The 26,195-nt window shown below is 34.9% G+C and overlaps 1 protein-coding gene across 1 annotated transcript in view; it reads left to right on the forward strand.

Annotated features, from left to right (window-relative positions):
* Positions 1 to 7,001: 7,001 nt before the first annotated feature.
* Positions 7,002 to 26,195, forward strand: part of LOC121369806 (protocadherin Fat 4-like) — a 37,973-nt gene continuing 18,779 nt past the window's right edge. Inside the window, exons 1-15 of the mRNA XM_041494879.1 lie at positions 7,002 to 7,005; positions 7,732 to 8,004; positions 8,807 to 9,060; positions 9,935 to 10,102; positions 11,191 to 11,440; positions 12,935 to 13,204; positions 14,068 to 14,324; positions 16,363 to 16,530; positions 17,826 to 18,069; positions 19,387 to 19,671; positions 20,857 to 21,116; positions 22,745 to 22,915; positions 24,115 to 24,361; positions 24,872 to 25,141; positions 25,734 to 25,987. Coding sequence (XP_041350813.1) covers positions 7,002 to 7,005; positions 7,732 to 8,004; positions 8,807 to 9,060; positions 9,935 to 10,102; positions 11,191 to 11,440; positions 12,935 to 13,204; positions 14,068 to 14,324; positions 16,363 to 16,530; positions 17,826 to 18,069; positions 19,387 to 19,671; positions 20,857 to 21,116; positions 22,745 to 22,915; positions 24,115 to 24,361; positions 24,872 to 25,141; positions 25,734 to 25,987 — 3,375 coding nt within the window. The remainder of the gene's footprint in view (positions 7,006 to 7,731; positions 8,005 to 8,806; positions 9,061 to 9,934; positions 10,103 to 11,190; positions 11,441 to 12,934; positions 13,205 to 14,067; positions 14,325 to 16,362; positions 16,531 to 17,825; positions 18,070 to 19,386; positions 19,672 to 20,856; positions 21,117 to 22,744; positions 22,916 to 24,114; positions 24,362 to 24,871; positions 25,142 to 25,733; positions 25,988 to 26,195) is intronic.

The raw sequence follows: 26,195 nt of genomic DNA on the forward strand, positions 1-26,195 counted from the left end.
CTTATTTGGTTATAAATTTTTGACCCTTAAATTCTTTTGAGTAGTATACATCTAACTTTACTCATAACTTAAGTTTACTCTTCTTTTTGAAATGCTCTTCAGTCATAGATAAATTTACGTTTATGTGCAAAACTACGTTTACTATGTTTAGTGAAATTGGGTCCTGGTTATCTGATTAACCCTAAAACAATTTTGCCGACCTTAAATATTTTTTTCACCTACTGATCTTCAAAATTGTAAGAGGATGCAAATTTACTTTATTGCTCTTTGCCATGACCAGTTTGACAGGTTTTAAAGTCCGAACCAAAATATTAACAACTACGATAAACTGCTCTACTACCTTTATTTTTTGTTAGATTTTAGCCACATTTTGTCCAAACAGAAATCTTGAAAAAACCATTACAATGATACAGATTCCACATACTAGATGATAACTGTCGCCTATATCAACTTCACTGAGATCGCATAGGGCAAAAAGCATGTAATTTTGTGCCAGCTGTCATTTTGACTTTTTATGGAATACTCTCCAAGAGGGGTGAAAGGATATGACTTAATCTAACAACATCAGAACATGTTACGATACAAAAGCAAACGTGATGACGCCATATTAAAAAAAAAAATTAATGTTTTGTTTACAGATACCACTAGAGAACATTGATTTTATATTAATTATGTCACTTACGTTGAAGGCTTTCACCCCTCTTGAGGAGTATTCCATAAAAAAGCAAAATGGCAGATGGCAGAAAACTGCATGTATTTTGGCCTATGCGATCTCAGTGAAGTCGATACTGGTGACATCGTTACAATCTCATATATGGAATCTGTGTCACTGTAATGGGTTTTTTCACAACTTGTGTCTGACAAAATTTGGGGGAAATGTAACGGTAATTAAAGGTAGGAGAGTAATTTATCGTAGTTGTTAACAATTTGGTTCAGACTTTAGGTATTAAAAAAATATATATATAAATATATATATAAAATAGTTAATACCTACCTACCCTAGTCTTTTTTCACATGTATCCAGAACCACACTAAACCTTCATAGCTTTGTCATGGTAGGTTTACTTTTTCTTACAGGAGGACAGAAGCTTCCTTTTGTTGTGGAGAGAAAAACAGGCATCATGAAAACTTTAACAAAAATCGACAGAGAGGAGGTGTCTGTGTACAACTTTTCTGTTGATGTCACGGATAAAGAAAATCCTGGTTTTAACTTCACCGTCGGTGTTGTCGTCACTGTTATTGATGTCAATGATAGCCCACCTGAATTCATGTCAGATATTTACACTGCATATTTGACAGAAGATGACTCAATGCCTGGCGAAGCAAGAGTTTTAAATATTGTATGTTTTTGAAAATATTAAATAAGATATTTTTGTAACTTTATAAATAAGTTTTGTTTATTAAATTAACTTAATGTTTTTTTTATAATATGGTGATTTGTAAAGAAGGATATGCTTGTTGAGTTCACAACTTTGGTTAACAAAACAAAAAAACCTCCAAGAATAAAGCATCCAATATTTATTTTTAAAATCATGTTACATGCTTAATGTGCAGTTAGAATGTACTGTGTAACAGTTAAAGTTTGTTTTGTTTAATGACACCACTAGAGCACAATGAGGGTTTTTTAATCATCGGTTATTGGATGTGAAACATTTGGTAATTGCTTTTATATAATAATTTGAAAGGAGAAACCTGCTACATTTTTCTATTAGTAGCAAAGGATCTCATATATGCACCATCCCACAGACAGGATAGCACATACTACAGCCTTTGATATACCAGTTGTGGTGCACCGGCCTGTGTAACAGGGTATACAACAAAATTTAAAAATCTAAACCATCTTTGTCCTTTGAACAGTGTGTGAAATTCTAAAAGTGGAAAGCCTATTGTATGTTTTGAGCCTGCTATTTTCTAGTTTATGTTTACAGATTTATTTTAAATTAGCAATACTTGTTTGTGTTCAGATACCTTTATTATTATAGTTTTAAAAATTACAATGTTGCAATAAATTTTTTATTTTTTTTTTATTTTTTTTAAATGACAATGTTACAGTACATAATTTTTTTAAATAATAAAATACCATGATTTACACTTTGATATTTTATTATTTGTATTAAAATATTGTATATACTATTATAGAAACGTTATTATTTCAGGTTCCGGAGTTAAAGGTTTCTGATCCTGATACCTTTGATTTGACTGTGACCTATAGTATAGCAGGTATTGGCAGTGAACTGTTTGTCATTGACCCACATACAGGAATCATTAAGCAGAAAGACCCAGGCAGCCTGGACAGTGAGAAAGACCAAGAATACAACATAACTGTGAGTTTAAAAAAACCTAAAATTGTTTTGTTTAACGACATCACTATAGAGCACATTGATGTATTAATCATTGGCTATTGGATGTCGAACATTTGGTCATTCTAACTAGTAGTTTCCTAATGCAGCAATATGCACCATCCCACAGACAGGATAGCACATACCACAGCCTTTGATATACCAGTCGTGGTGCTCAGGCTGGAATGAGAAATAGCCCAATGGGCCACCAACAGGAATCGATCCCAAACTGATCGCACATTGAGCAAGTGCTTTACCACTGGGCTCAGACCTTTAGTCAAGAGAAAGCAGGAGGTGTGTGTTGAAAAAGCAGGAGATTTTTTTAATTCACACAATTTAACCCAAAATCGCAAGATTTAAAAAAAACATTATTACAATAAGTTATATGAATACTTTATAATGTCATATATACTTCTTAACCTTAGATCTTGGCATTAAAAAAAAAAAAAAAAAATATTATTAATTTTTTCTTTTTTTCTTTTAAGTTTAAATATTATTATGATTTAATACATATTTAAAAAAAAAAAAAAAAATTTATCCAAAAATGTTAAGAACATGAACAAGAAATAAAAATTTAATTAGTACATTTATGGTATTATGGTATTATGGTAGCACCAAAGACAAATTTATATAAATCTTATAAATTAATATTCAGTTTTTACTACAATGAGGAACGGTGGCGTGGTACTTATTTAAAATCATTATAATGATGCAATAAACATTGTATTTTCATTAATCATAAGTAAAACCTCATTACGGACATCGTGTGAAATATACCGGAATTATACCCATTTCCGTGAGTAACTTTATGTCAGTGTCAAACACAACATTTTTTAATTGTACAAAAATAATTTCTAGAAGTGTACCCTTATAACCAACATTTTACCACACAAACATACAAAATTAACTGACACAAGTATGTTTATACAGCTAATTGGTCTTTTCGTTGTCTTGCTGTGACATGTGATTTTAACATGCATCTTGTGTATCGCTGTCAACAGTCTGGCAGTTCAGATTCGTCATAGTTGCATTATGTAATCCAGTGGGAAGACATGTTACAATTCAGAGGTGTTATTAGAACTAAATTGGATAGTTTAGGTTTTTTTATATGGCAACACTGAATGTCAATTCACAGCCTGTTGAATTAGCGGCAATACGCTTCGTAGCCATTACGATGACAACAAACATTATAATAACACGTCATTTTATAAACTCCATGTGCTTTTTTAACAATATAAATAGGCTATCCCACAATTCTCACTTCGGCAAAGGTAAAACAGTTGGGACAATTCGGCCTGTTACATTCTCAGAAACCAAAAGTAGTCGACATTTTCCGAATGAGAAAAAAAGGCAGAGTTACTTCCCTTCTGTTATTTTGACAAAAGAGGATCGATTTTTTTGTATGCTTACAAAAATGTCATTTAACAGGAGAAACTGTCTCCCGCACAGCAGAAAGGAGATTTGATCAAATACCGGGAGACTCCCGTGGAATCTGGGAGGGTTGACAGGTCTGACTGAGCTACGTCCCACATCCCCCCCCCCTGTAAGTTTTATAGACGCAGACCCCAGTTTCAACCCCAGAACATGGACAAAAATTTAGATTAATCTACCAACCTTGTAACTATAATAAACTATATGCTAGCTAGTCTTAATAACCATTAATTCTCAGATGTACGTGCATTTTTTAAAATATGAAAAATCCAATTTGTGGCATTAGAAACACTAGGATGATGAAAAACACTTCGGATGTATTGAATAGATAATCTAAACAATAGAACCTAAGAATTGTCTGATTTCATTTATTTGACAGTGGCTCAAATACATGTAGTTAAAAATATGTCATATTGTTTAAAACCTAGGGTCTGTCTAATTAAGAGGTCTACTACACTCACAAAACACTCCGCTTACCACATCTGAAAGCAGGGTCGTAACCTCGTGCATTCAAAATCATAGAAATAAGAATCATATTTATAAAGAGATTATTTCCAAAACACGATATGAGAAAAAACATGGTTTTGCTGCGAAATGATGTATCATGTACATGTATCACCATTAGCGATGGTGACATGGGGGAAGCTGCCACATCAGTGCTGGAGAAAATCCTCAAATTTGGATAAAAATGATAGAGAGATATTCAGGAAAAATTAGCTGACCTGAAATCTTTCACCATATATTTTCATCATTCTACCCACAAAATTAGTTGTAATCTATGTAAAAATGTATTGTGATTCATTTGCAACCCTATATAGCTGTTTGGAAGTAATGCTAATATTAAATATGCATAAATGTTACTATCCAGATTTTGAATTTTTTTAATTTGGGCAAAAATCAGCTTGCCCCCGTAAAAAAAATAGGAGCCAGTACTCCTATGTGTATCACATAAAAGAGTTTTAAATTTTTTGTTTATGAGCATAGATTGCAATTTGATGGAAACTGTTATCATATCATTGAGTATTACTAACATCAGTATAACTTCACTGCTAAACATATCTCCAAAATTTTGAAATGGGCATATATCATGTTTTGAAAATTAAATTTTCATATGTAGGCTTATATATACTCACCCATAAAAAAGAAATGACATTTCAAAAATTGACATATACTCTTCAAAAGAAGAAACGCAAAACCACATTGTCGTAACATTTGGAGAATTGATTTAATTATTGAATGGTGAGTCCGATAATTACCAAATGTTGCAGGATTGTTCACAATTCACTCTAGTCCATTGTGAGTAAGTGATAGGACACACCACCAAGGTCAAGGTCATCTGGAGTCAATACCGGGTGTGGCCTCCGCGTGTGTTGACAACTGCCTGGCACCGCCTGCCCATTGAAGCAACCAGAGTACGGATGACGTCCCGGGGGATGGTGGCCCACTCGGCCTGCAAGGCTGCTGCCAGCTCGGGCAGGGTCTGGGGCTGTGGTTGTCGCTGTCGGAGGCGTCGGTCCAACTCGTCCCATAGATGCTCAATTGGGTTCAAATCCGGTGATATCGATGGCCAAGGAAGGACATTAATGTTGTTGTTCTGTAGGAAAGCCGTTGTGAGACGTGCTGTGTGAGGCCTGGCGTTGTCATGTTGGAACACTGCGTTGGCGTTGGCCATAACTGGAACGATGTGTGGCCGGAGGATCTGGTCAATGTAGCCCTGTGCATTCAGGTTGCCCTGCACGTGGACCAGGTCAGTTCTGCCAGTGTGTGATATGGCTGCCCACACCATGACACTACCCCCGCCGAATCTGTCCACTTCCTGCACGCAGTTTGCCGCATAACGTTCACCACGACGCCTATACACGCGACATCTTCCATCATGATGTCGGAGCAGAAATCGGGACTCGTCACTGAACCACACCTGTCTCCATCGCAGTTGAGGCCATTGTCAATGAATCTGGCACCACTGCAGTCGGAGTCGACGGTGTTGTGGTGTTAAGATGACACGTCGAACTGGACGTCTGGCACGAATTCCTACCTCACGTAGGCGGTTCCGTACGGTCTGGTCGGATATCCTGCGCAAACCTGGTATTGCTGCGGCTGTGGAGGTGGCAGTAGTCAATCGTTCCCGAAGGTGGCGTACCCGGATGTAGCGGTCCTGCCCGGGGGTAGTGACCCGTGGTCGACCGGATCTAGGGAGGTCACGTGTTGATCCATGTTGCTGGTAACGGTCCCACAGTCTGGAGATGGTGCTTGGGGATACATGGAATGCCCTGGCAACGGCCGTTCTGGATTCGCCTGCGTCTAGTCGGCCGATGGCATTGTTTCTCTGTGGTTCACTGAGACGTGGCATGTCCTGGATTGTCAACTGTCGGCCAGATACAGAGGCCAGGCAATCGAACACCCTGCACTTTTATACTGTCGGTGTTCATGTTGCACGTGCAGACAACGCACGTGCAGTGGTGACATGGTTTGCACGTGGCTGCGTTTTTGCGAATATTCACATTTTGGAACTTTATTGTACAGTAGCTGCGTTTTATCGAATGTAACCGTGGGAATGTGTTTGGGACATGCAATGACCTTATATTCACAAAGCATGAACCGGTAGGAAACATAAAATCGGAGTTATAACCCATTTGTACCCTTTTGCGTTTCTTTTTTTGAAGAGTATATATAGAATGTATTGGTAAGTACAATAATTATTTCCACTTTTCTTTCTTGTGATATTCCTTTCATATTTAGAATATTTGTTGTTTGACATATTATTAATAATATGTATTAAATATACTTTTTAGTCATTGACGATGTCTTTTTTTTATTATTAAAAGACCCTCTTTCACTTTAGGTTGTTACAAAGAAGTTAATAATTCAAATCTTAATTTCTGGACTTGCCTTACAATAATGGGAAGTCATATTTTTCTTTTGTCTACTAACAACCAGTATATTTGTTTTCAGATTATTGCATCTGACGGGTTATTAACTAGCAACACAACTCTACAAGTCTTCATCACTGACCTAAATGACCACCCACCAGTCATACAGGCACCTGATAGAATGGTTGTGGATCCGAGCACACAGTTAGGAACTATAGTTGGTCGGGTTAATGGTTCTGATGCGGATATGACAAACGTGAATAATAATATCAGCTATTATCTGATCAGAGGTGCACTTGACAAGTTTGTGATTAATGAAGCAACTGGTAAGTATACATCTTTTTTAAGAATGTAAGAGAAAATGTGTAGGAGAACCCTTGCAGATGTAGCAGTAGCAAAGAAAAGACCATTTTAACTACATAATATATGCTACCCATATCACTAGAGTTTACAATCCACTACCTATCACTAATGATTACATCATGAATCTGCCCATTCTTATTGTTTTTGGTTTTCTTCAAGCATAGAGGGGAGGAGACGTAGCCCATTGGTAAAGCATTTACCTGATGCATTGTTGGTTTAGGATCGATCCCCATTGGTGGGCCCATTGGGCTATTTCTCATTCTAGCCAGTGCACCTTGATTGTTATATCATAGGCTGTGGTACATGTATGTGCTGTCCTGACTGGGATGGTGAATATAAAAGATCCCTTGCTACTAATTGAAAAATGTAATTGGTTTCCTCTAAAGACAATATGTCAGAAGTACCAAATATTTGACATCCAGTATACACATGTATGTATTGCCGATGATTAATAAGTCAATGTGCTCTATGCCATAGTGATGTATTGGTAGACAAGCATTGCTTTTAGGAAAGCAGTGATGTTTTGATTATCATTAGTTTCCGTTTCTGGTATCTCGTGGTTCCAGTTTCCCATATTGTTGGTGTTTTGTATCAGTTAATAAATTAACTATTGGAACTAGCTGTCAGTGTTTTGTAATGATTTGGTTCCGTGCCTTTAATACAGGCACTAGTGATGTTGTTAAACAAAACAAACTTAAGCTTTCTTCAGGCTTAATTCTGCATTTCAGGTGATATTGAAGTCCTGACTTCACTTTTGGATGAACCTAAAAGAAATGAGTACAACTTGACTGTAAAAGCTGTCGACTCTGGTTTCCCCCAGCTTTCAAATACAGCCATAATCAAAGTCAGTGTCCCTCTCAATTATCCACCAACATTAAACAAGAGCTTATATTTTAATGTCACAGAGAATGCTACTCTTGAAACCAGGGTGGGACAGGTTGTTGCAGAAGACAAAAATGGAGATGAACTTCACTACTTTATTAATGAAGCAGTTCATACAGGTATATTTATATAATAATATGAATGTTAATATTTCCTAATGATTTTTTATTAAAATAAGATTGTATGCGTAATCAGGGTAGCTGCAGATAGATTGAGGACATTTTTTTTTTTAACACCCATTGGGCTATTTCTCATGGTATGTACTACCCTGTCTGTGGGATGGTGCATATAAAATATCCCTTGCTGCTAATTGAAAAGAGTAGCCCATGAAGTGGCGACAGCGGGTTTCCTCTCTCAATATCTGTGTGGTGCTCAACCATATCTCTGATGCCATACAACCGTAAATAAAATGTGTTGAGTGCATCGTTAAATAAAACATGTCTTTCTTTCTTTCTTTTATTTTTTTACAATCATGATTACAAATCATGCACTGCATTTTTTTTTTCAGAATCATAAAAATTTTGATGAATTTTGTGACTGGTTAAGACAATTGATTGTTATAGGAAAAAAACAGGAATAAATTGGTGCTGGTTTGGTTAGGAAAATAGAATTTTTTTTTTTCATTTCCATATTAAAATAAATAAGGATGCACATTTCTTTGATTTCAGTATTCTATTCTAAATGCTTAAATATTAAGAATGTACTGAAGAGTGTATTGTTAACCTATTTTAAAACAGGAATAAATCGGTGCTGGATTTGTTAGGAAAATAAAATTTAGTTTTTTTAATTTCCATATTAAAATAGATAATGATGTACATTTCTTTGGTTTCAGTGTTCTATTCTAAATGCTTAAATATTAAAAATGTACTGAAGATTGTATCGTTAACCTGTTTAAAAAAAAAATTTAATATTCCTATACAGATCTTCCTTTTAAGATTGAACGAGACACAGGAATCATTACAGTGAATGCAGAACTTGATTGGGAATACAGAAGTCAGTACATGTTCGAGATATTTGTGACAGACAGTGGACAGCCTGCTGTCACGTCATCGTCCATGGTTACAGTTAATATAATGGATGAGAACGACAATCCGCCACAGTTACAGTCACAGCTTTACACAGCACATGTGAAGGAAGATGATTTAGAATATGGAGATATTCAAACTCTGACACTTGTAAGTCAGTTCAGTTTGTAATTAACTTGTTTGACAAAGGAAATGTAGGTATTTTTAAAAACAAAATTCTGAAGTACCACATTAAAGTTTGAAATGTTTTCTTACAAAAATGCAAACAACAATTGGTATTGAATGTAAATTTAAATATAGCACGGAAGATAATGTCTGGTAAATGCCAACAAAATGATGTGCTTGAACTCAAACATGTTTAACAGTTAATGGTTTGCTTTTTAAGCTACAGTTATTTAGCATTTGGTTTTGAAGTTCAACAACAAGAGTATGCTGTTGGGATGTTTGTTCATTATAAGAATTCGAGTCTTTGGTTATCAAACTTAATGTTCAGTGTAGACAAAAAACAACCATTTATCCCTACAGTTGTTTTTGCAGATCCTCCAGCCATAACAACACAAATTTATTCATGTCTCAATGAATGTAAAAATGTCAGCGAACACATATCTGATGACATCACTTACTATCAGTATTTAAAATTGTCTTATTAAACATTATTTTTTAACAACCAAAAATATAATCCAAAATAAAATATGAACTTTTAGTGTTAAATATTAGTAAGTATAAGGATTGTCTGTTATTTCTTTTTACATCCATCTGGGTATGAACAATAAAAATCATCCACAAATTTGTGTGTGAATGTCTTTGCCAATTCACACAGTTTCCTAATGATTTTCTTGGTTCATATTTTTGCTAATGATTTTCTAGGTTTATATATAATCCTGATGAACGTAAAATAAATTACACCCACAATCATGCATCTACAGGTAGTTTGTGTTCATTTGGAAGGTACCATTATTTTTATTTGAGATACATTAACAGTAGTTAATTTAAAACAATATTTTGAATTTATTTGGTCTTTTAGACACCATCACTTTCTGTCACCGACAAAGATGGTAGCACAATACCAGTGTATTACAGTATCCGTGGTGATGGGAGTGAATTGTTTCAGATTGATGCCAGCACTGGTATCATTCGACAAGCTGAACCAGGAAATCTAGATGCAGACATGCAGTCAATCTATAACATCACTGTAAGATTTTATTCTTTACATCTCAAGGGTGACTACACACATGTATGTACAGGGAAATGTTAAAAGTACTCTCAGGATTTGTCTTTGTCTTTGTAAATAATATATTTAATTGAAGTTGTGTAATAATATTCTTTAATTTACAAAAACTAGTGGATTTGTCTTCTCTTCTATGAAAAATACCTATATTAATTGTCTGTAATAATTATATTATTTACCACATTAAATTGCACTTATTCTAGTCATTTAAAAGATTTTTTCAAAAATAATTGTTACATGTATTATGTCACGTTTTTATTAATCTGTTACTGGTTCAAACAGAGATGACTATAGATTTCACCTCCATCCTTATGTCTGTCTGTCTGTCCATCCATCTGTTTCCACACATAGTTTTCTGGATAGTTTTTTCACAGTGCCTTGAAATATTGAACTGAAATTTTGTGAATCTCTTTATTGTGTACTGTTACAAGTCATGTAATTTACATGGTGATTTACCCATTTGACAGAGTTATGACCCTTGATCTTGGGAGATAATAAAATGTGTTTTTTGGAAGTTTTTTTTTTTACAATGCCTCAAGATATTGATCGAGCTTAAATTATGTCTGCATTTTTACTATGTACTGTTACAGATCAAGTTTGATGTCCATTGTGATATATACCCATTTTTAGAACTTTGAAAATATGAAAATAAATTTTTTAAACTTGTTTTGCAATGCCTCAAGATATTGAGCTGACATTTGTAGCTTTATCATATACTGTTACAGATCAAGTTTGTCTTTCATGGCGATTTACCCATTTTTGACAGAGTTATGGCCCTTGAACTTAGGAGATACGAAAATGTGTTTTTTAGACTTTCCAGAGTCCAACTTGGTTACACTGTATATGAAAAAACAATTGTTTCAGAATTATGAAACTGTCGTAAAGGATGAATTTTTTTGTCATATTTTTCATCTACTGGTACTAACAACATTGTATTTTTTAATATTTCTTGTTTCATGCATTACCTTTGCTATGCAAAACCTTATTAATCCCTCAGTAGGATATAGATTTGTTTAGCCATTGTTGGGTTTGTAATCATTTTTATTTTCCAGATTGTAGCTTCAGACAGTGTACTGTCATCTGAAGCTAACTTGTCCATTTTTGTTGAGGACATCAATGACAATACCCCAACGTTTAGTCCTGACACTAACCTTGACCTAGAGGTCAAACCTGAGACAAAGATTGGTACAGTTCTTGGTCAGGTCAAAGCATATGACAGTGATTTGACCAATATCAACAGTGATATAACATATTACCTTTTGAGGGGAGGATTGGACAAGTTTGGAATAAACCACAAAACAGGTAAAGAAGTTTTGTAACATTTATCAAAGGAATTGAATGCTTTATATGAAGTTTAAAGTTTGTTTTGTTTAGCAACACCACTAGAGCACATTAATTTATTAATCACCGTCTATTGGATGTCAGATATTTGGTAATTATGACATATAATCTTAGAGAAGAAACCCACTACATATTACCATTAGCAGCAAAGCATCTTTTATATGTACCATACCAGTCAGGATAGCACATACCACAGCCTTTGGTATACTAGTCATGGTACACTGGCTGGAGTGAGAAATAGCCCAATGGGCCACTGACGTGGAATGATTCTAGACGACCACACATCAGGCAAGCACTTTGCCACTGGCCTACATCCCACCCCCTGAATGCTTTATACAGTAAATGATATAAATTAAAAGTCAGTCAGGATATTGGGAGAAATGTATGAACCAACCAATAGTCCTAGACGAAGCTAAATGTACTAAAGTATGAAAGGAGCATTGGATTGGGGACTTGTGTTTTGCAGGACACAGTACTTCACATTAACTGTCACTCAGGGGCCTATTTCACGAAGGTCTCTTAGGCTCTGCTAGACAACAAAGCATCCTCTTTGCAAGTCTTTTAGCATTGCACTGCGAGATCGCAAAGTTGCGAGAGTTTAGTGAATTAGGCCCCTGGTTTGTTCATGTAGCGGATACAATAAGAATTCTTTGTAATTTTTAATGAATTTATCGATGTATAACAGTCACAAATTATATAAAATCATGTAGCATAGCAAAATAATTTTGTTACTAATTTTTTTACTGTTATGCATCGATAAATTCATTAAAAATGTCAAACAATTTTCATAATTACAAACAACATAACTTAGTTAAAAATACACATAAATTAGATTCTAACATCCATTCTATGAATGTTGCTCATGCTGGGGTGTCGTTAAACATCTATTCTATTCTATTCCTTTGTATGACTTGTTTTACGTAGTGACGTCCCATTTGACACATTGACGTCATTTTCTGAGGTTTATCGAAAGATAACATTCACTTTTTAATGATGTCATCCAATCCCAATTATTGGCAATGATTTAGCTAAATAAAATACATTTTAAAATCTTAAAATGCCCAAAGGTAACATGATGCCATCCTTCAGATATGTGAAATAGATGTCTTATATTAAGCATGTATTATGTGCCAAAAAAGATACTTAATACCCTAAGTTTGGGTTTAGTTGTTGGCTGCCTGACTATACATGTAGGTATATGGTTTACTAGACACTGGGCTTATTCCGATGTCTGTTTATACAGTAAAGTACTCTTATAACAAACCGGAAGGCACCATGATAGTTAGTTGTTAAAGCAGTATTTCGTTGTACACATTTGCATAATTTAAGTTGGTTGTTAATATATAGGGAGATAAAACGGGACTTCATGATCAGTTCATTCTATGCAGCTTTTCGTTCTAAGCATGTTGGTTGTAAGTGTTTTTTTACTGTATATGATAATTTATGTTTATACAGGAAACATAACCTTGATGGCTTCACTGTTTGATGAACCAAGACAAGATTTTTACCGTCTGCAGATTCGAGCAGCGGATTCAGGATTTCCACAAAGATATGAAGACATCACTGTGAACATTACAGTTCCAATTACGCTGCAGCAGAAATTAAATGATTTTTATGTTTTTGAGGTGCTTGAAAATGTGACTGTGGCAACAGTTGTTGGATCTGTGAAAAAACAGAGGTTGAACAGTACACACAAGTATTTTATTAATGAACTAGACAAGCGAGGTAAATGAAATTAAAAGTTTGTTTTGTTTAACGACACCACTGGAGCTCATTGATTTAGTATTGGATGTCAAGCATTTGGTAATTTTAACATGTAGTGTTAGGGAGGAAACGCGATATATTTTTCCACTAATACATGTAGCAAGGGATATTTTATATGCACCATCCCACAGGCAGGGTAGCACATACCACAGCCTTTAATATACCAATCATGGTGCACAGGCTGGAATGAGAGCAAGATGAATGATTAGAATCAACCAACTTTTATTGGTTTATTAATTAATTCTGTATTCATTCCGAAGGTCAGCTATTTTTAGTCCTCTACTGGTCCAACTGGAGGACACTGTAGGTTTTAGCTCCATCCTGTCTGTCTGTCTGTCTGTCCATTTGTCCCACATATACACATGTAGTTTCCCAGACTTCTACAATGCATCAAGATACTGAGCTGAAATTTTGTGTTTAGCTATATCATTTACTGTTAAAGTTGACGTTTTACTGTTATGGCAATTTACCTATTTTTGACTGAGTTATGTCCCTTGAACGTAGGAGTTATGGAAATTTGTTTTGCAGACTTTTTTTTGCAATAGCTCAAAAGTTTGAGCTGAAATTTTGTGTCTAGCTTTATAATGTACTACTACAGATCAAGTTTGACTTTCATGGTGATTTAATCATTTTATAGATAGTTATGGCCCTTGAACTTAAGAGGTGTGAAAATTTGTTGGGCCTATTTGGGGACATACTCAGAATGCTTGTTTTTTTACATTTCATTTTGAAATTTTTAACAAGAAGGCAAATTTATAATAATATTACATAATTTACAAACCCTCGACTTTGTTTTCAATTAATAGATTAAATGTGCCTTTCAGGCAGTTTCCCATTTGAAATTGAACGGGTGTCTGGTGAAATTGTGACAACTTCGGACCTGGACCGAGAGACGTCGGATATGTACAGATTCCGTGTTGTCATGATTGACACTTTCCCACCATATCAGACTGTATCCACAACTGTAACAGTGAACATTCTTGATGTCAATGACAATCCACCGATACTCAGCTCATCTTTATACAGAGCGCGGCTTATGGAAGATGACTCAAATCCAGGAGACAGTCAGACTCTCATCTTTGTAAGATACACATGTATATCTTAATTAATTGTAATATTTTGTTTTTGAACAAATCATTATGCACAAAATTGACACAATTGGTATGGATGCTTTACATTATATAATATAAAGATGGACCTAATCTCTATAAGAAAAAAAGTGTTTGCCTATTAAAGTGAAAGAACCTAGTTATTAAATACTGTTTTTCACTATTAAAGTTGTTTTTGATATCTGAAATCTGAGATAATGTAAATTTTATTGTTTAGATTATCCATTCTGTACATCCAAAGTGTTTCTGGTCATCCTGGTATTTTTAATACCACAAAAAGGCATTTTTCATATTTTTAAAAACTAATGGTTATGGAGATGAGCACTAGTCTATTTTTAAAGAGAATTTCTCCATTTCTACGTCACAGACTTATTTGACTTGTAACTTTATCCAAATGTGTTACAGGTTTGTAGATTAAAGGCACGGACCGTAGTTTTAGCCCGTAAAAATTAACAAACATGAAACACACATTTAGATAAGGTTATAACAGAGAGAAGCTAAAGTCTGTGATGTTTAAACTAAAGTAACTTGAGCTTGACTCAATAACCATTACTTCTAAGACAAATGTGCATTTTTAGAATTATGTAAAATGCATTTTGGGGTATTGCAAACACCTGGATGACCATGCTGAACCACCTCAGGTGTACGAAAATTAATATTCTAAATAATAAAATGTAAATACTTATAAATTTAATTATCAAAAACTGCTTTAAAACTAAAATATGTTGTATGTCGTAGTTGTTAAAAACTAGGGTATGTCACTTTAACCAAACTTCGTGTTAATTTTCACGAATTGAAACTGAGGTACCATGTGCAACTTAAATGGCATTTCAACATATTGTTTAATCATTGACTATATGCAAGTGTCTAACATATAGTAATTATTTTAAGTTCAATGTATTGGTATAGAGAATGAGAGAGAAAACCTACTGCTGATACATAGTCTATATGCTTTTAACTACAGACAGATACACATCCATGGCATTCATCAGTGAAAGTAGATAAATGACATATCATTATTTTTAATTTATAAAGCTGACAAGAGCTAAACCTACTACTTGAGCGTCCCATGCCATAGACAAATTGTTGAAGAAAATTTATTTCCAAAACAGTTCAAAGTGACAAAATTATTTTACACCAACTGAAAAATGTTCCAAATATTTCAGGGAGTTTTGAGTTATGATGGGAGGAATGAAGTCTGAAAACAAAAAAATAAATGGTATAATCTGTCCGTTTAAAGTTTGTTTTGAAATATTAATCTGCACCATAATAATGTTCAGGTATTTTTACTTAATATATAATTGCCCTGCCTAACAACTGTATTGTAATAATGGAAACCATGTTCTCTTATTGAAATCTATATATAATCATGCTTTATCTCATTTTAACCACATTTTTGACATATGCTGTTTGTTCTGGAAAATCTAATGAGATTTAATATTCCTTTTGGCCAGTTTATAAAAATAGCTTTTATCAGATTTTATTAAAACTACATGTATTTCAACAAGTAAAATGTCATGAATATGATTTTATAGTAAAACATACATGTGTACATTCATGTGTTTAATCCAGAATAAATATTTATCCTACAATCACTTTTTCTATTGGCCGATTATGATGACATTTTAAAGCAGAGTCATATAATAAACGTATACTAGCAGATTATGACTTTTGACATCACACATGTGATGTCATATGCATAGATACATTACAAAATTGCTCATTTGACTTCTAGGTCAGTGTACAATAATAGCTTTTCCTCTTAATGTTAAAGGATTGCAGGATAAAAATAGTAACTAGTTAATGACATGGGATATTGTCTTTATTCTTTTCGGGCAAAATGGGAAATTCTGCTCTGCAAGCCCTGTGGAATTTCCCATTCTTACTTTCACAGGATAAAGCCGATATCCTATGTTATTAACTAGTGATTCTCTTTGTAGCAATACAACAGACAGACTTATTGTCTATCCAAAAAGGTTTACTGGGTATTACCATTCTGTATATTTCCAGTCTCCTCAGCTTACTGTGAGTGATGCTGATAAAATCAAAACTGCAGTCAGTTACAACCTCTCTGGAGATTGGAGTCACTTGTTTGTCATTGATCATGACACTGGAGTCGTCCAGCAGAAGGAAGCCGGCAGCTTGGATAGTGAGAGTCAGATGGAGTATAATTTAACAGTGGGTGTTAATTAATTTGTGTACAAGTTTAATATAGGTTTTCATTTGTTTATTCTTTCATTCATTCAACATTAGGGGCAGGACGTAGCCCGGTGGTTAAGCGTTCGCTTGATGCACGGTCGGTCTAGTATCGATCCCTGTCAGTGGACCCATTGGGTTATTTCTTGTTCCAGCCAGTGCTCCACAATTGGTGTAACAAAAGCTGTGGTATGTACTATCGTGGTGCATATAAAAGATCCTTTGCTGCTAATCGAAAAAAGTAGCCCATGAAGTGGAGACAGCTGGTTTCCTCTCTCAATATCTGTCTGGTCCTTAACCATATGTCTGACGCCATATAACCGTAAATAAAATGTGTTGAGTACGTCGTTAATAAAAACATTTCCTTCCTTCTTTCATTCAATACTGATATGTTCATTTATAACAGTTCGTGTGATACTATATTTCTGCAAATAAATAGTGTGAAATCTTTTATTTTCATGAGCTTAAATTTCTGTGGTCTTGCTAAAAAACCCACATTTTGTTGGGTACTGTACTTTGTGGATCAAAACTGCAGTATCATAAATTTGTATTGTATGTATGCACATATTATATTTTAATTGTTCTTAAATTTGTTGACTGCACCAGTTAATTTCACAGTAGACCTACATATAGTTTTTATATCTACATCCTGTACAGATCATGAACCTGTTGTTTGTCTTCCATTTGGTCACATCCTAAGTTAAGAGAAACTGTGTCTGCTACTACGGTACTATTAATTGTCACAGTAGTACTTTGTTAAAATTGTTGAAATTACTGATTAAAATCATATTATCGATTTCTTGGTGCTTTTAATGGGACAAATGAATCTATGATCACAGTATTTTATATAATTTACAGTTGGTTTCATTCCAGCAATTTGTCTTATTCCACAAACCACTTTATGACAAGTTCAACAAACCCAAGTCACCAAGCCATTTTGAAGATTAACTTTTTCAACAGCAACTGATCCAATCTCTTTCTCTCCATAAAATATCCTCACCATTTCCTTTTAGCCTGTCTCTCACTCTATATATACATCTCTCTATTCTCTGTTACAGTTGTGTTTGAATTTGATTACATGAATTTTTATTTGTTAATATTTTACTGTGATAATATTCTGTATTGTTGCATCCATGTTTGTAATGTTTAAAAAGGTCTTATAATAGGCTATGCATGTTGACCAGTCGATAATCAGATTATAATAATAATCCATGTTGTTTAAACCAAGAATCAGCTAGTACATAGCCCAGCTTTAACCAGATGTCAGTGTTTTTTAGCTGCTGGTATCAGATGGGACACTGTCATCTTCAGCTGTGCTGCTTATCCAAGTGGAAGACGTCAATGACCATGCACCTGTTTTTGAAGATGACCGTTACATTGAAGTTGATCCTGCCACAAAAGTGGACACAGTGATTGGTCAGGTGAAGGCCACAGATGAAGATGTATCTGCCAGAAATAGTGAAATCAGCTTTTATCTTCTCAGAGGAGGCTTGGACAAATTCGCCATAAATGAAAGCTCAGGTTTTTGTTTATTTAATTCTTTATGTTCATGATTTAGGAAAGTGGTAGATTGTGCACCTGACATGAATGAGTGGTAGATGATTTTATTCAGAAAATTAGTCAGTGCTGACATATATAATTGTGGACTGGCCTTAGTAGTTAACAGGGCCGTACCCTTGGGGGGGGGGGGGGGGGGGGGGGGGGGAGTGGCAGTTGCCCCCTGAGAATCTCACTTTTCTTTTTTAACTCCAGAAAATAGTATATACATCTCAGGCTTTCATTTGTTTATAAAAAATAGTGCCCCTCCCCCCTAGGATTTTGATCAGGGTACGGTCCTGGTTAATCAGCCTAAATTCTGTTAATTAGTACTGGGTTCACATCCTAGTACTGGATCCCACCCAGAATTGAGTTTTAATGGCTCATTAGGGAAGTGTAGGGCCACTACACCAATATTTCTCTCACAACTCGCAGAGTCCAAATAGTTGAGGTGTGTATCCAGGACAGTATGTTTGGACCTTTATTGGTTATATAAGCACAAACATCAGTTTTTAATATAAATGATTGTGACTGTAACTTCACATGTAAATCTGAATTAGAATAGGATTAAGCAAAAACAACATGGATAAGAAACAAAATTTTATAATACTTTTAATACATTAAACTTGGAAATAATTTAGCATAATGTGCACTTTTTTCTTCTTCTTTTTTAGCAAGCCATATTGAAAAAGAATTGAAAATAATGATTAGATTTGTCATTGGTTTTAGCATGCTTTACCACCACAAATAAATACAGGTCTAGCTCTGGCACTCACCAAATTCGTCATTGGTGAATTTTATTTAAATTTGGCGAAATAATTTCATAAAATAATTGATAATTTGTTAGAAAATAACTGGGGTTTTGCAAGTTTTGAAATTTAATAGATAATTTAGCAAAACAAAGTCTGCTGACCCAGAGCAAGCCCTAAAATAGTGTGTTAATTTAATTTCACTTGTCAGGTGAAGGGGTGGGACGTAGCCCAGTGGTAAAGGGCTCGCTTGATGCGCAGTCGGTTTGGGATTGATCCCCGTCGGTGGCCCCATTGGGTTATTTCACATTCCAGCCAGTGCACCACAACCAGTATATCAAAGGCCGTGGTATGTGCTACCCTGTCTGTGGGATGGTGCATATAAAAGATCCCTTGATGCTAATTGGAAAGAGTAGCCCATTGCATGGTGGCAGCGAGTTTCCTCTCTATATATATGTGTGTGGTCCTTAACCATATGTCTGACACCATATAACCGTAAATAAAATGTGTTGAGTGCGTCATTAAATAAAACATTTCCTTCCTTCCTTGTCAGGTGAAATACTACTGGTTACTTCACTGACTGATGAACCCAGTCAAGACGAATACACTCTCCAAATCCAGGCCGTCAGCTTTGGCACACCCCTGCAATCAAACAAGACATTAGTGAAAATCAGAGTTCCTTTGAATCGTCCACCAACACTTGACAGTATTTACACATACGACTTGTTAGAGAACGTGACGATTGGGACTGTTGTAGGAACCATTAATTCTTCTGACCCTAATACAGAGCCGGGCCAGGTTGATAAACTGCACTACACTATTGGTTTTAACGAGACAGGTGTGGTATGGTTTTGTATACTGAATGCCAAAAGAAACTATATACACTTAATATTTATCACATTAAAAAATCATAACAAACCAGGGGCTTAATTCACAAAGCTCTCTTAGGCTCTGTTAAACAACAAAGCAACCTCTTTGCAAGTCTTTTAGCATTGCACTGCGAGATCGCAAAGTTGCGAGAGTTTAGTGAATTAGGCCCTAGATTTTATTAACAAACAAAGTACTTCACAAAATTTCATTACATTTCTAAATTGAAAACAACTGTTATTCATCATGGGGATTAATAGAGTGTGTCTGTGTGTGTGTGTGTGTGTGTGTGTGCGTGTGTGTGCGTGTGTGCATGTGTGTGTGTGTGTGTGTGTGTGTAAAACTAACTGTAAAATTGTAACACATTTGACAAAATTAAATCCTCAATCAGAAATTTGAGGTAAAATTTTATATGGAGTGAGTGATAACTTGATTAAATAGATGCATGAGTGTCTTTAATCTTGTTTAACCACATCGAGGGGGTACAAATTTATAACTTTTACTCACATATTTTCAATTAAAATGTTTATAAATACATAAAATAAAGTTTATATTTAAATCTTATATATTGAAGTATTATTTTGGTGTGTTTTTCTAATTTTCATTATATTTTAAATTAGTTAATGTTGATGAAAATCAAGCAAAAAATCTAAAAAGTTGTGTGTACTTTTGGCCATTTGTGTCCAGTATTTATATCCATTATTATTCCCAATAACTGTTTTTCTTAACTCAATTTTTTTGAAAATGAACTGCAATTCATATCCCAATATTTCATCAGTTTCGTTGTTGTAAAACAGTCAAATTTATTATAAAATTAGCTGTCACAATCAGCTATAAATTCCTGAAAATGACTGCAATGTTCTGCCATTGTTGTCAAGCAAAAAATACTTGCCAAAAACCACTTTTCCAACTCAAAATTCCTAGATAGTCTTCAAATGTATAACATGTATATATTATTTTAAACACATAGCCAACTTTACAAAAAGTATTTTTTTGCTAGTTAAAGTTATCTAACTTTCTTAAATAGAAGTGTATATTTATTAATAATTTACAGTAAACACAGGTGTTTAGTTATGTTTTGTCCACATATAAGACTTAAGCTCATATTACACAGTTGCACAATGCATGATCACATTTCATGTTTGTTATACAACAGGTGAAAAAATGCCATTTACAATTGATCCTGACACTGGTCAAATCACCACCACTGGAACTCTAGATATGGAGAGGATTGAATCATACAACTTCCCAGTATTTGTCTCCGATAATGGAAAGCCAGTATGCACATCATCAGCGACTGTATACATCAACGTGCTGGATGTTAACGACAACCGGCCACAGTTCGCAGCTCCCATACTGGTAGCATCTGTCAAAGAGGATCATAGAATGCCCAAAAAGCCTCAAATTCTAGATGTTGTAAGTTTTAAAATTAGGTAATTACGGCAGTCATCTATTTTACCTTCATGTTTCATATTAAGTTCCTGAAACTTGTTAACATTGAGTATCTTTTTGCTTTACTGTTGTGCAGGGGCGGGACATAGCCCAGTGGTAAAGCATGATTGATGCACCGTCAGTCTAGGATCGATCCCTGTCAGTGGGCTCTTTCTCATTCCAGCCAGTGCACCACAACTGGCTATCCTGTGTGGAATAGTGCATATAAATGATCTCTTGCAACTAATGGAAAAATGTGGCAGGTTTCATCTCTAAGAGTATGTCAAAATTACAAAAAATTTGACATACAATAGCCGATGATTTAGTAAATCAATGTTGTGCTCTAGTGGTGTCATTAAACAAAACAAACAAACACTGTTGTGCAGACTCCCATCCTTGGGAGAAAAAAAACACTCGCAAAAATAAAACAACTGAAACAAATATGCTTTTTGGAGTGCTTACTTGCTATCATGTCAAAATGTCCACTGAGCCCTATCATGTGCTTGTTCAGATTGTCAGACCAGTTTTGGGAGTAGCAGTCCTCCTACAGACAAATTAGCACTGGGATTTAGCTCAGTCATTTGAATGCTCACCTGAAGTGCATGTGTTGCAAGATCGAACCAACTGAGGTAATCCATTCAACTAATTGGGGTTTTTTCATTGCAACCAGTGCACCACAACTGGTCAAAGGCTGTGGTACAGTATGTGCTTTTCTGTCTTTGAAAAAGTGCATATAAAAGATCCCTTGCTGCTAATGGAAAATTGTAGCAGGTTTCCTCTGATGACTATGAGTCAGAATTACTAAGTGTTTGACATCCAATAGCCGATGATTAATTAATCAGTGTGATCCAGTGGTGGCATTAAACAAAACAAACTTTAACAGACAAAGTAGGATCATTGTTTGTTGTTTACACTTATTTACATGGTCTTAGCCAATTAAGGTTCAAGCATGCTGTCCTGGGCACACAACTCAGCTATCTGGGCTGGTTGTGTAGGACAGGGGGTTAGTGAAAGAGAAATCAGTGTAGTGGCTTTATACCTATCCATTGAGACATTAAACCTGCTCTGGTTGGGAGCCCAGTACCTACCAGCCTTATGTCCAGTGGCTTAACCACTACACCCCGAGGCTGATATAGGACCATTGGTCTATCCAGGATTTTATGTGTAGGGGCCAACCACACTGTCTATAAGTCATTTTATGGTGCAACAGAAAAATATAAAAGTATCATCCTGGCAATCCTATAGATAAAGCATGTGACAGTAATTCATGTGCAGAGATATGAACTTGAAAACACCAACAGTTTTGTTCAGATTTGAAAATGTTTGCATCTCCAAATTACATGAAATGCCTACAGGTATGTTAAAAAGATTTTCTTTTCCCACTGTATCTTTCTTATCTTGCTTAACTCCTAGTACTGGTAGAAGCTGAAGTGTTTTTTGTTTTTTTCTTCATTCAGGTATGTTGTCATATTTCATTCATCCAGCAATTTCTTTCTTTCTTTCTTTCTTTTTTCTCTATTCTATCCATATTTGCAGTGTCAACTTGGTTTCATTTTCATTGAGGTCAAAACACTATTTATTGTTTAATGTTTATTTTAACATATTTATTGCAGCATCCCCGAGTAAATGACATTACTGATCGAGATGCTGCAGTAGAACAGTGGATCTTTAGTATCAGTGGTGAGGGTAGTGATTTGTTTGACATAGATCCCAAGACTGGAGTCATCACTCAGAAAATGGCTGGATCTTTGGATAGTGAGATGATAGACCTCTACAACTTTACGGTATGTACATTATTAACAGGGCTTCTAGATTATGGTAGCCCCATTCCCATGGCTAGTGATATTCAGTGTTGGGCTAGTAAACAACTACTGTCGCCCGATGGCTATTGACATTTTTTGCTCAAATGTTGCAGTAACTCACACCCCCACCCCCAATGTTAGTGCTTTTAAACTATATCTCTCTTTTTAGATAATATATCCAATACTAAAATTGTATTAACTTAAAGTAAAGTAGGGCCAGTGAATTTTTAATCGTGGCTAGTAAATTTTTAAATCACTGATCCCATGGCTAGTGGATTATATAAAAATTCTAGAAGCCCTAACATTAATGTCCAAACAAAGTCAAATATCAAATATCATATAAGATATGAATGAATATTTATATTAACAGTGTTTCTCACAACAAACTAACTGAACATCATTTTGTAAGGAGGTACTGTAACATAATGTAAAATAAGACCATCAAATCCCATTTTGTTGTGATATTTAATTTGCTGCAGTTTAAACTCAATAAGCTGTATATTTTGTTGAGATATTTAATTTGCTGCAGTTTAAACTCAATTAGCTGTACATTTTGTTGAGATATTTAATTTGCTGCAGTTTAAACTCAATTAGCTGTACATTTTGTTGAGATATTTAATTTGCTGCAGTTTAAACTCAATTAGCTGTACATTTTGTTGAGATATTTAATTTGCTGCAGTTTAAACTCAATTAGCTGTACATTTTGTTGAGATATTTAATATGCTGCAGTTTAAACTCAATTAGCTGTATATTTTGTTCAGATATTTAATTTACTGCAGTTTAAACTCAATTAGCTGTACATTTTGTTGAGATATTTAATTTGCTGCAGTTTAAACTCAATTAGCTGTACATTTGCAAGGACCCTAGCACACATTCTGGCAGAAAAGAATCATTGTTGCCAATCTGGAATATGTGGCTGCTATTCCTCTTTTTAACTGATATGATTTTAAGCTTTTTGGTCTCTGATGGCAAACAAAAATATTGTCAAACTCTCAGGGAATGTTTTGAAGTGTATGTATTTTACCATTGCACATGAACATACATGTAAGTGTTTTCTATTGTCTTCACAGTATTGTTGTAACAGCTACATTCTCATTCTTCAGTGGATTATGGTAATTAAAGATGAGATTCTGAAAACATGGACTCATTAAAAAACACATGCCGTAATCATTGTGTTTCAGATCATGGTGTCAGATGGACAGTTGACTGGAGATGCTGTGTTACAAATACGTGTTGAAGACATCAATGACAACAGCCCTGTGTTTGATATGGCCACCTTAGAGGTGGATGTTGACCCAGCAGTGACACCTGGCTCTGTCGTCCTTCGTGTAAATGCCAGTGATGCGGATCTGTTAGAGCGGAATCATGAATTACACTACTACCTTGTTGAAGGTGGTCTTGACAAGTTTGCCATTGATGAATCTTCAGGTTAATGGCTAGTTTTGAATTGTCTAATGCAATAAACTGTCATGTCTAGGGATGAGACAATGTGTTTTTTAAATTTTCAATTCGATTTTTAATATTTGTTCCACAGTTGATTTATCACAATACTTTTCTCAAGTACTCGAGCAATCACATATACATTTTAATAAAGTATTTTAAGAGCAACACTTGTGAAATAATTGTCAATAAATATATCATAAAAAGAGAAACTAAAGGATAAAACTATGTCTTGAATAAAAAAAGAAAAATATCATTTTAACTATTTTACCACACTATAATAATGTAATGGGTTTGGGGAAAACCCATGCAAACATGTCACATGCATCAGAATCATCTATTGAGGACTGTGATAGGCTGAAATGCAAGCTACATAAACGCTAATGTACCTGTTAAAACAATTTAATACTATGATATAAAAATTGAAAAACAATGCATCAAACTGTGAGCCTAAGACTACAAATTTAATATATATACTATTTTCATCTCTAATTGCAGGTGTCATAACAGTTGCCAAGCCACTACTCGAAGAACCACTAAAGCCAGTGTATTATTTAAAAATTCAAGTATCCGACTATGGCAGTCCACGACTATCAAATGTCACACACATTGTCGTAAACGTTCCCATAAACTTCAAGCCAGAGCTGAAAGAAAGTTACAGATTTGAAATAGCTGAGGACACACCTGGTGGAGTGGAATTTGGAGAGATTAATGCAACAGATCAGAATGTGAAAGATCAGCTCAAATATTACATAGATGAATCATCAAGTAAGTACACTGATTTAGATATTCAAGATAACTATAGTTTCTCATGTATAATAATTTTTAAAATACCACACACTAGATTAAAAGTGGCTTTACTGAAATACGAGATAATCATGGCAATATTGTACAATATAGTAAGAAGTGTTTCACTGTAAATCTAGAAGTAGAAGATAACAAAGTAAGAGAGTGTAAAATGTTGGTAAGGTTAGGATTTCCAAGGGAAAAGGAAGGAAGGAAATATTTTATTTAACGATGCACTCAACACATTTTATTTACAGACATATGGTTAAGGACCACACAGATATTGAGGGAGGAAATCCACTGTCGCCACTTCATGGGCTACTCTTTTTGATTAGCAGCAAGGGATCTTTTATATGCACCATCCCATAGACAGGATAGCACATACCACAGCCTTTGATGTGCCAGTCGTGGTGCACTGGCTGGAGCGAGAAATTTCAAGGGGGATTGCTGGAGGCAAATTATGTTTTTTTTACTTGGAAACCATTTCTCGATCACTGTTAAGTCACACATGCTTATAATATGTTCTTAAGAATATGCCTATTATAGTATATATGTTCTTACATTGCACTTACAGGCAGCAAGCTGCCATTCATCATAGACCGAAACACTGGCATGTTACAAACTTCAGGTCCACTGGATCGTGAGACTCGAGATCAATACAAGTTTACAATCTTTGTCACAAATAGTGCAGCGTACACATCTTCAGCTCAAGTAACTGTCACCATCGGAGATGTCAATGACAATCCACCCATGTTAACATCGTCAGTATACACAGCTCACATCACAGAAGATCATTCAAATCCAGGGGAAGCAAGAACGCTATTTTTTGTGAGCATTTGGTTCTATAATTGGGTTTTATTGCAGTCTTTAAATGACATGAGTAAAATCAAGGCCAGCTGAAGATCACTCTCCTGAAATGGTGCTAAGCAAGCAATCACATGCAGGTTCAAATAAAATTTATTAAATCGATCTGCTCTTGTCCTAAAACATTCTAGGCTAGTGTGGAATGGTCACGAGTGATTACTGGCTTTTCTTG

The sequence above is a fragment of the Gigantopelta aegis genome, chromosome 4, assembly GCF_016097555.1.
Source record: "Gigantopelta aegis isolate Gae_Host chromosome 4, Gae_host_genome, whole genome shotgun sequence".
Classification (NCBI taxonomy): domain Eukaryota; kingdom Metazoa; phylum Mollusca; class Gastropoda; order Neomphalida; family Peltospiridae; genus Gigantopelta; species Gigantopelta aegis.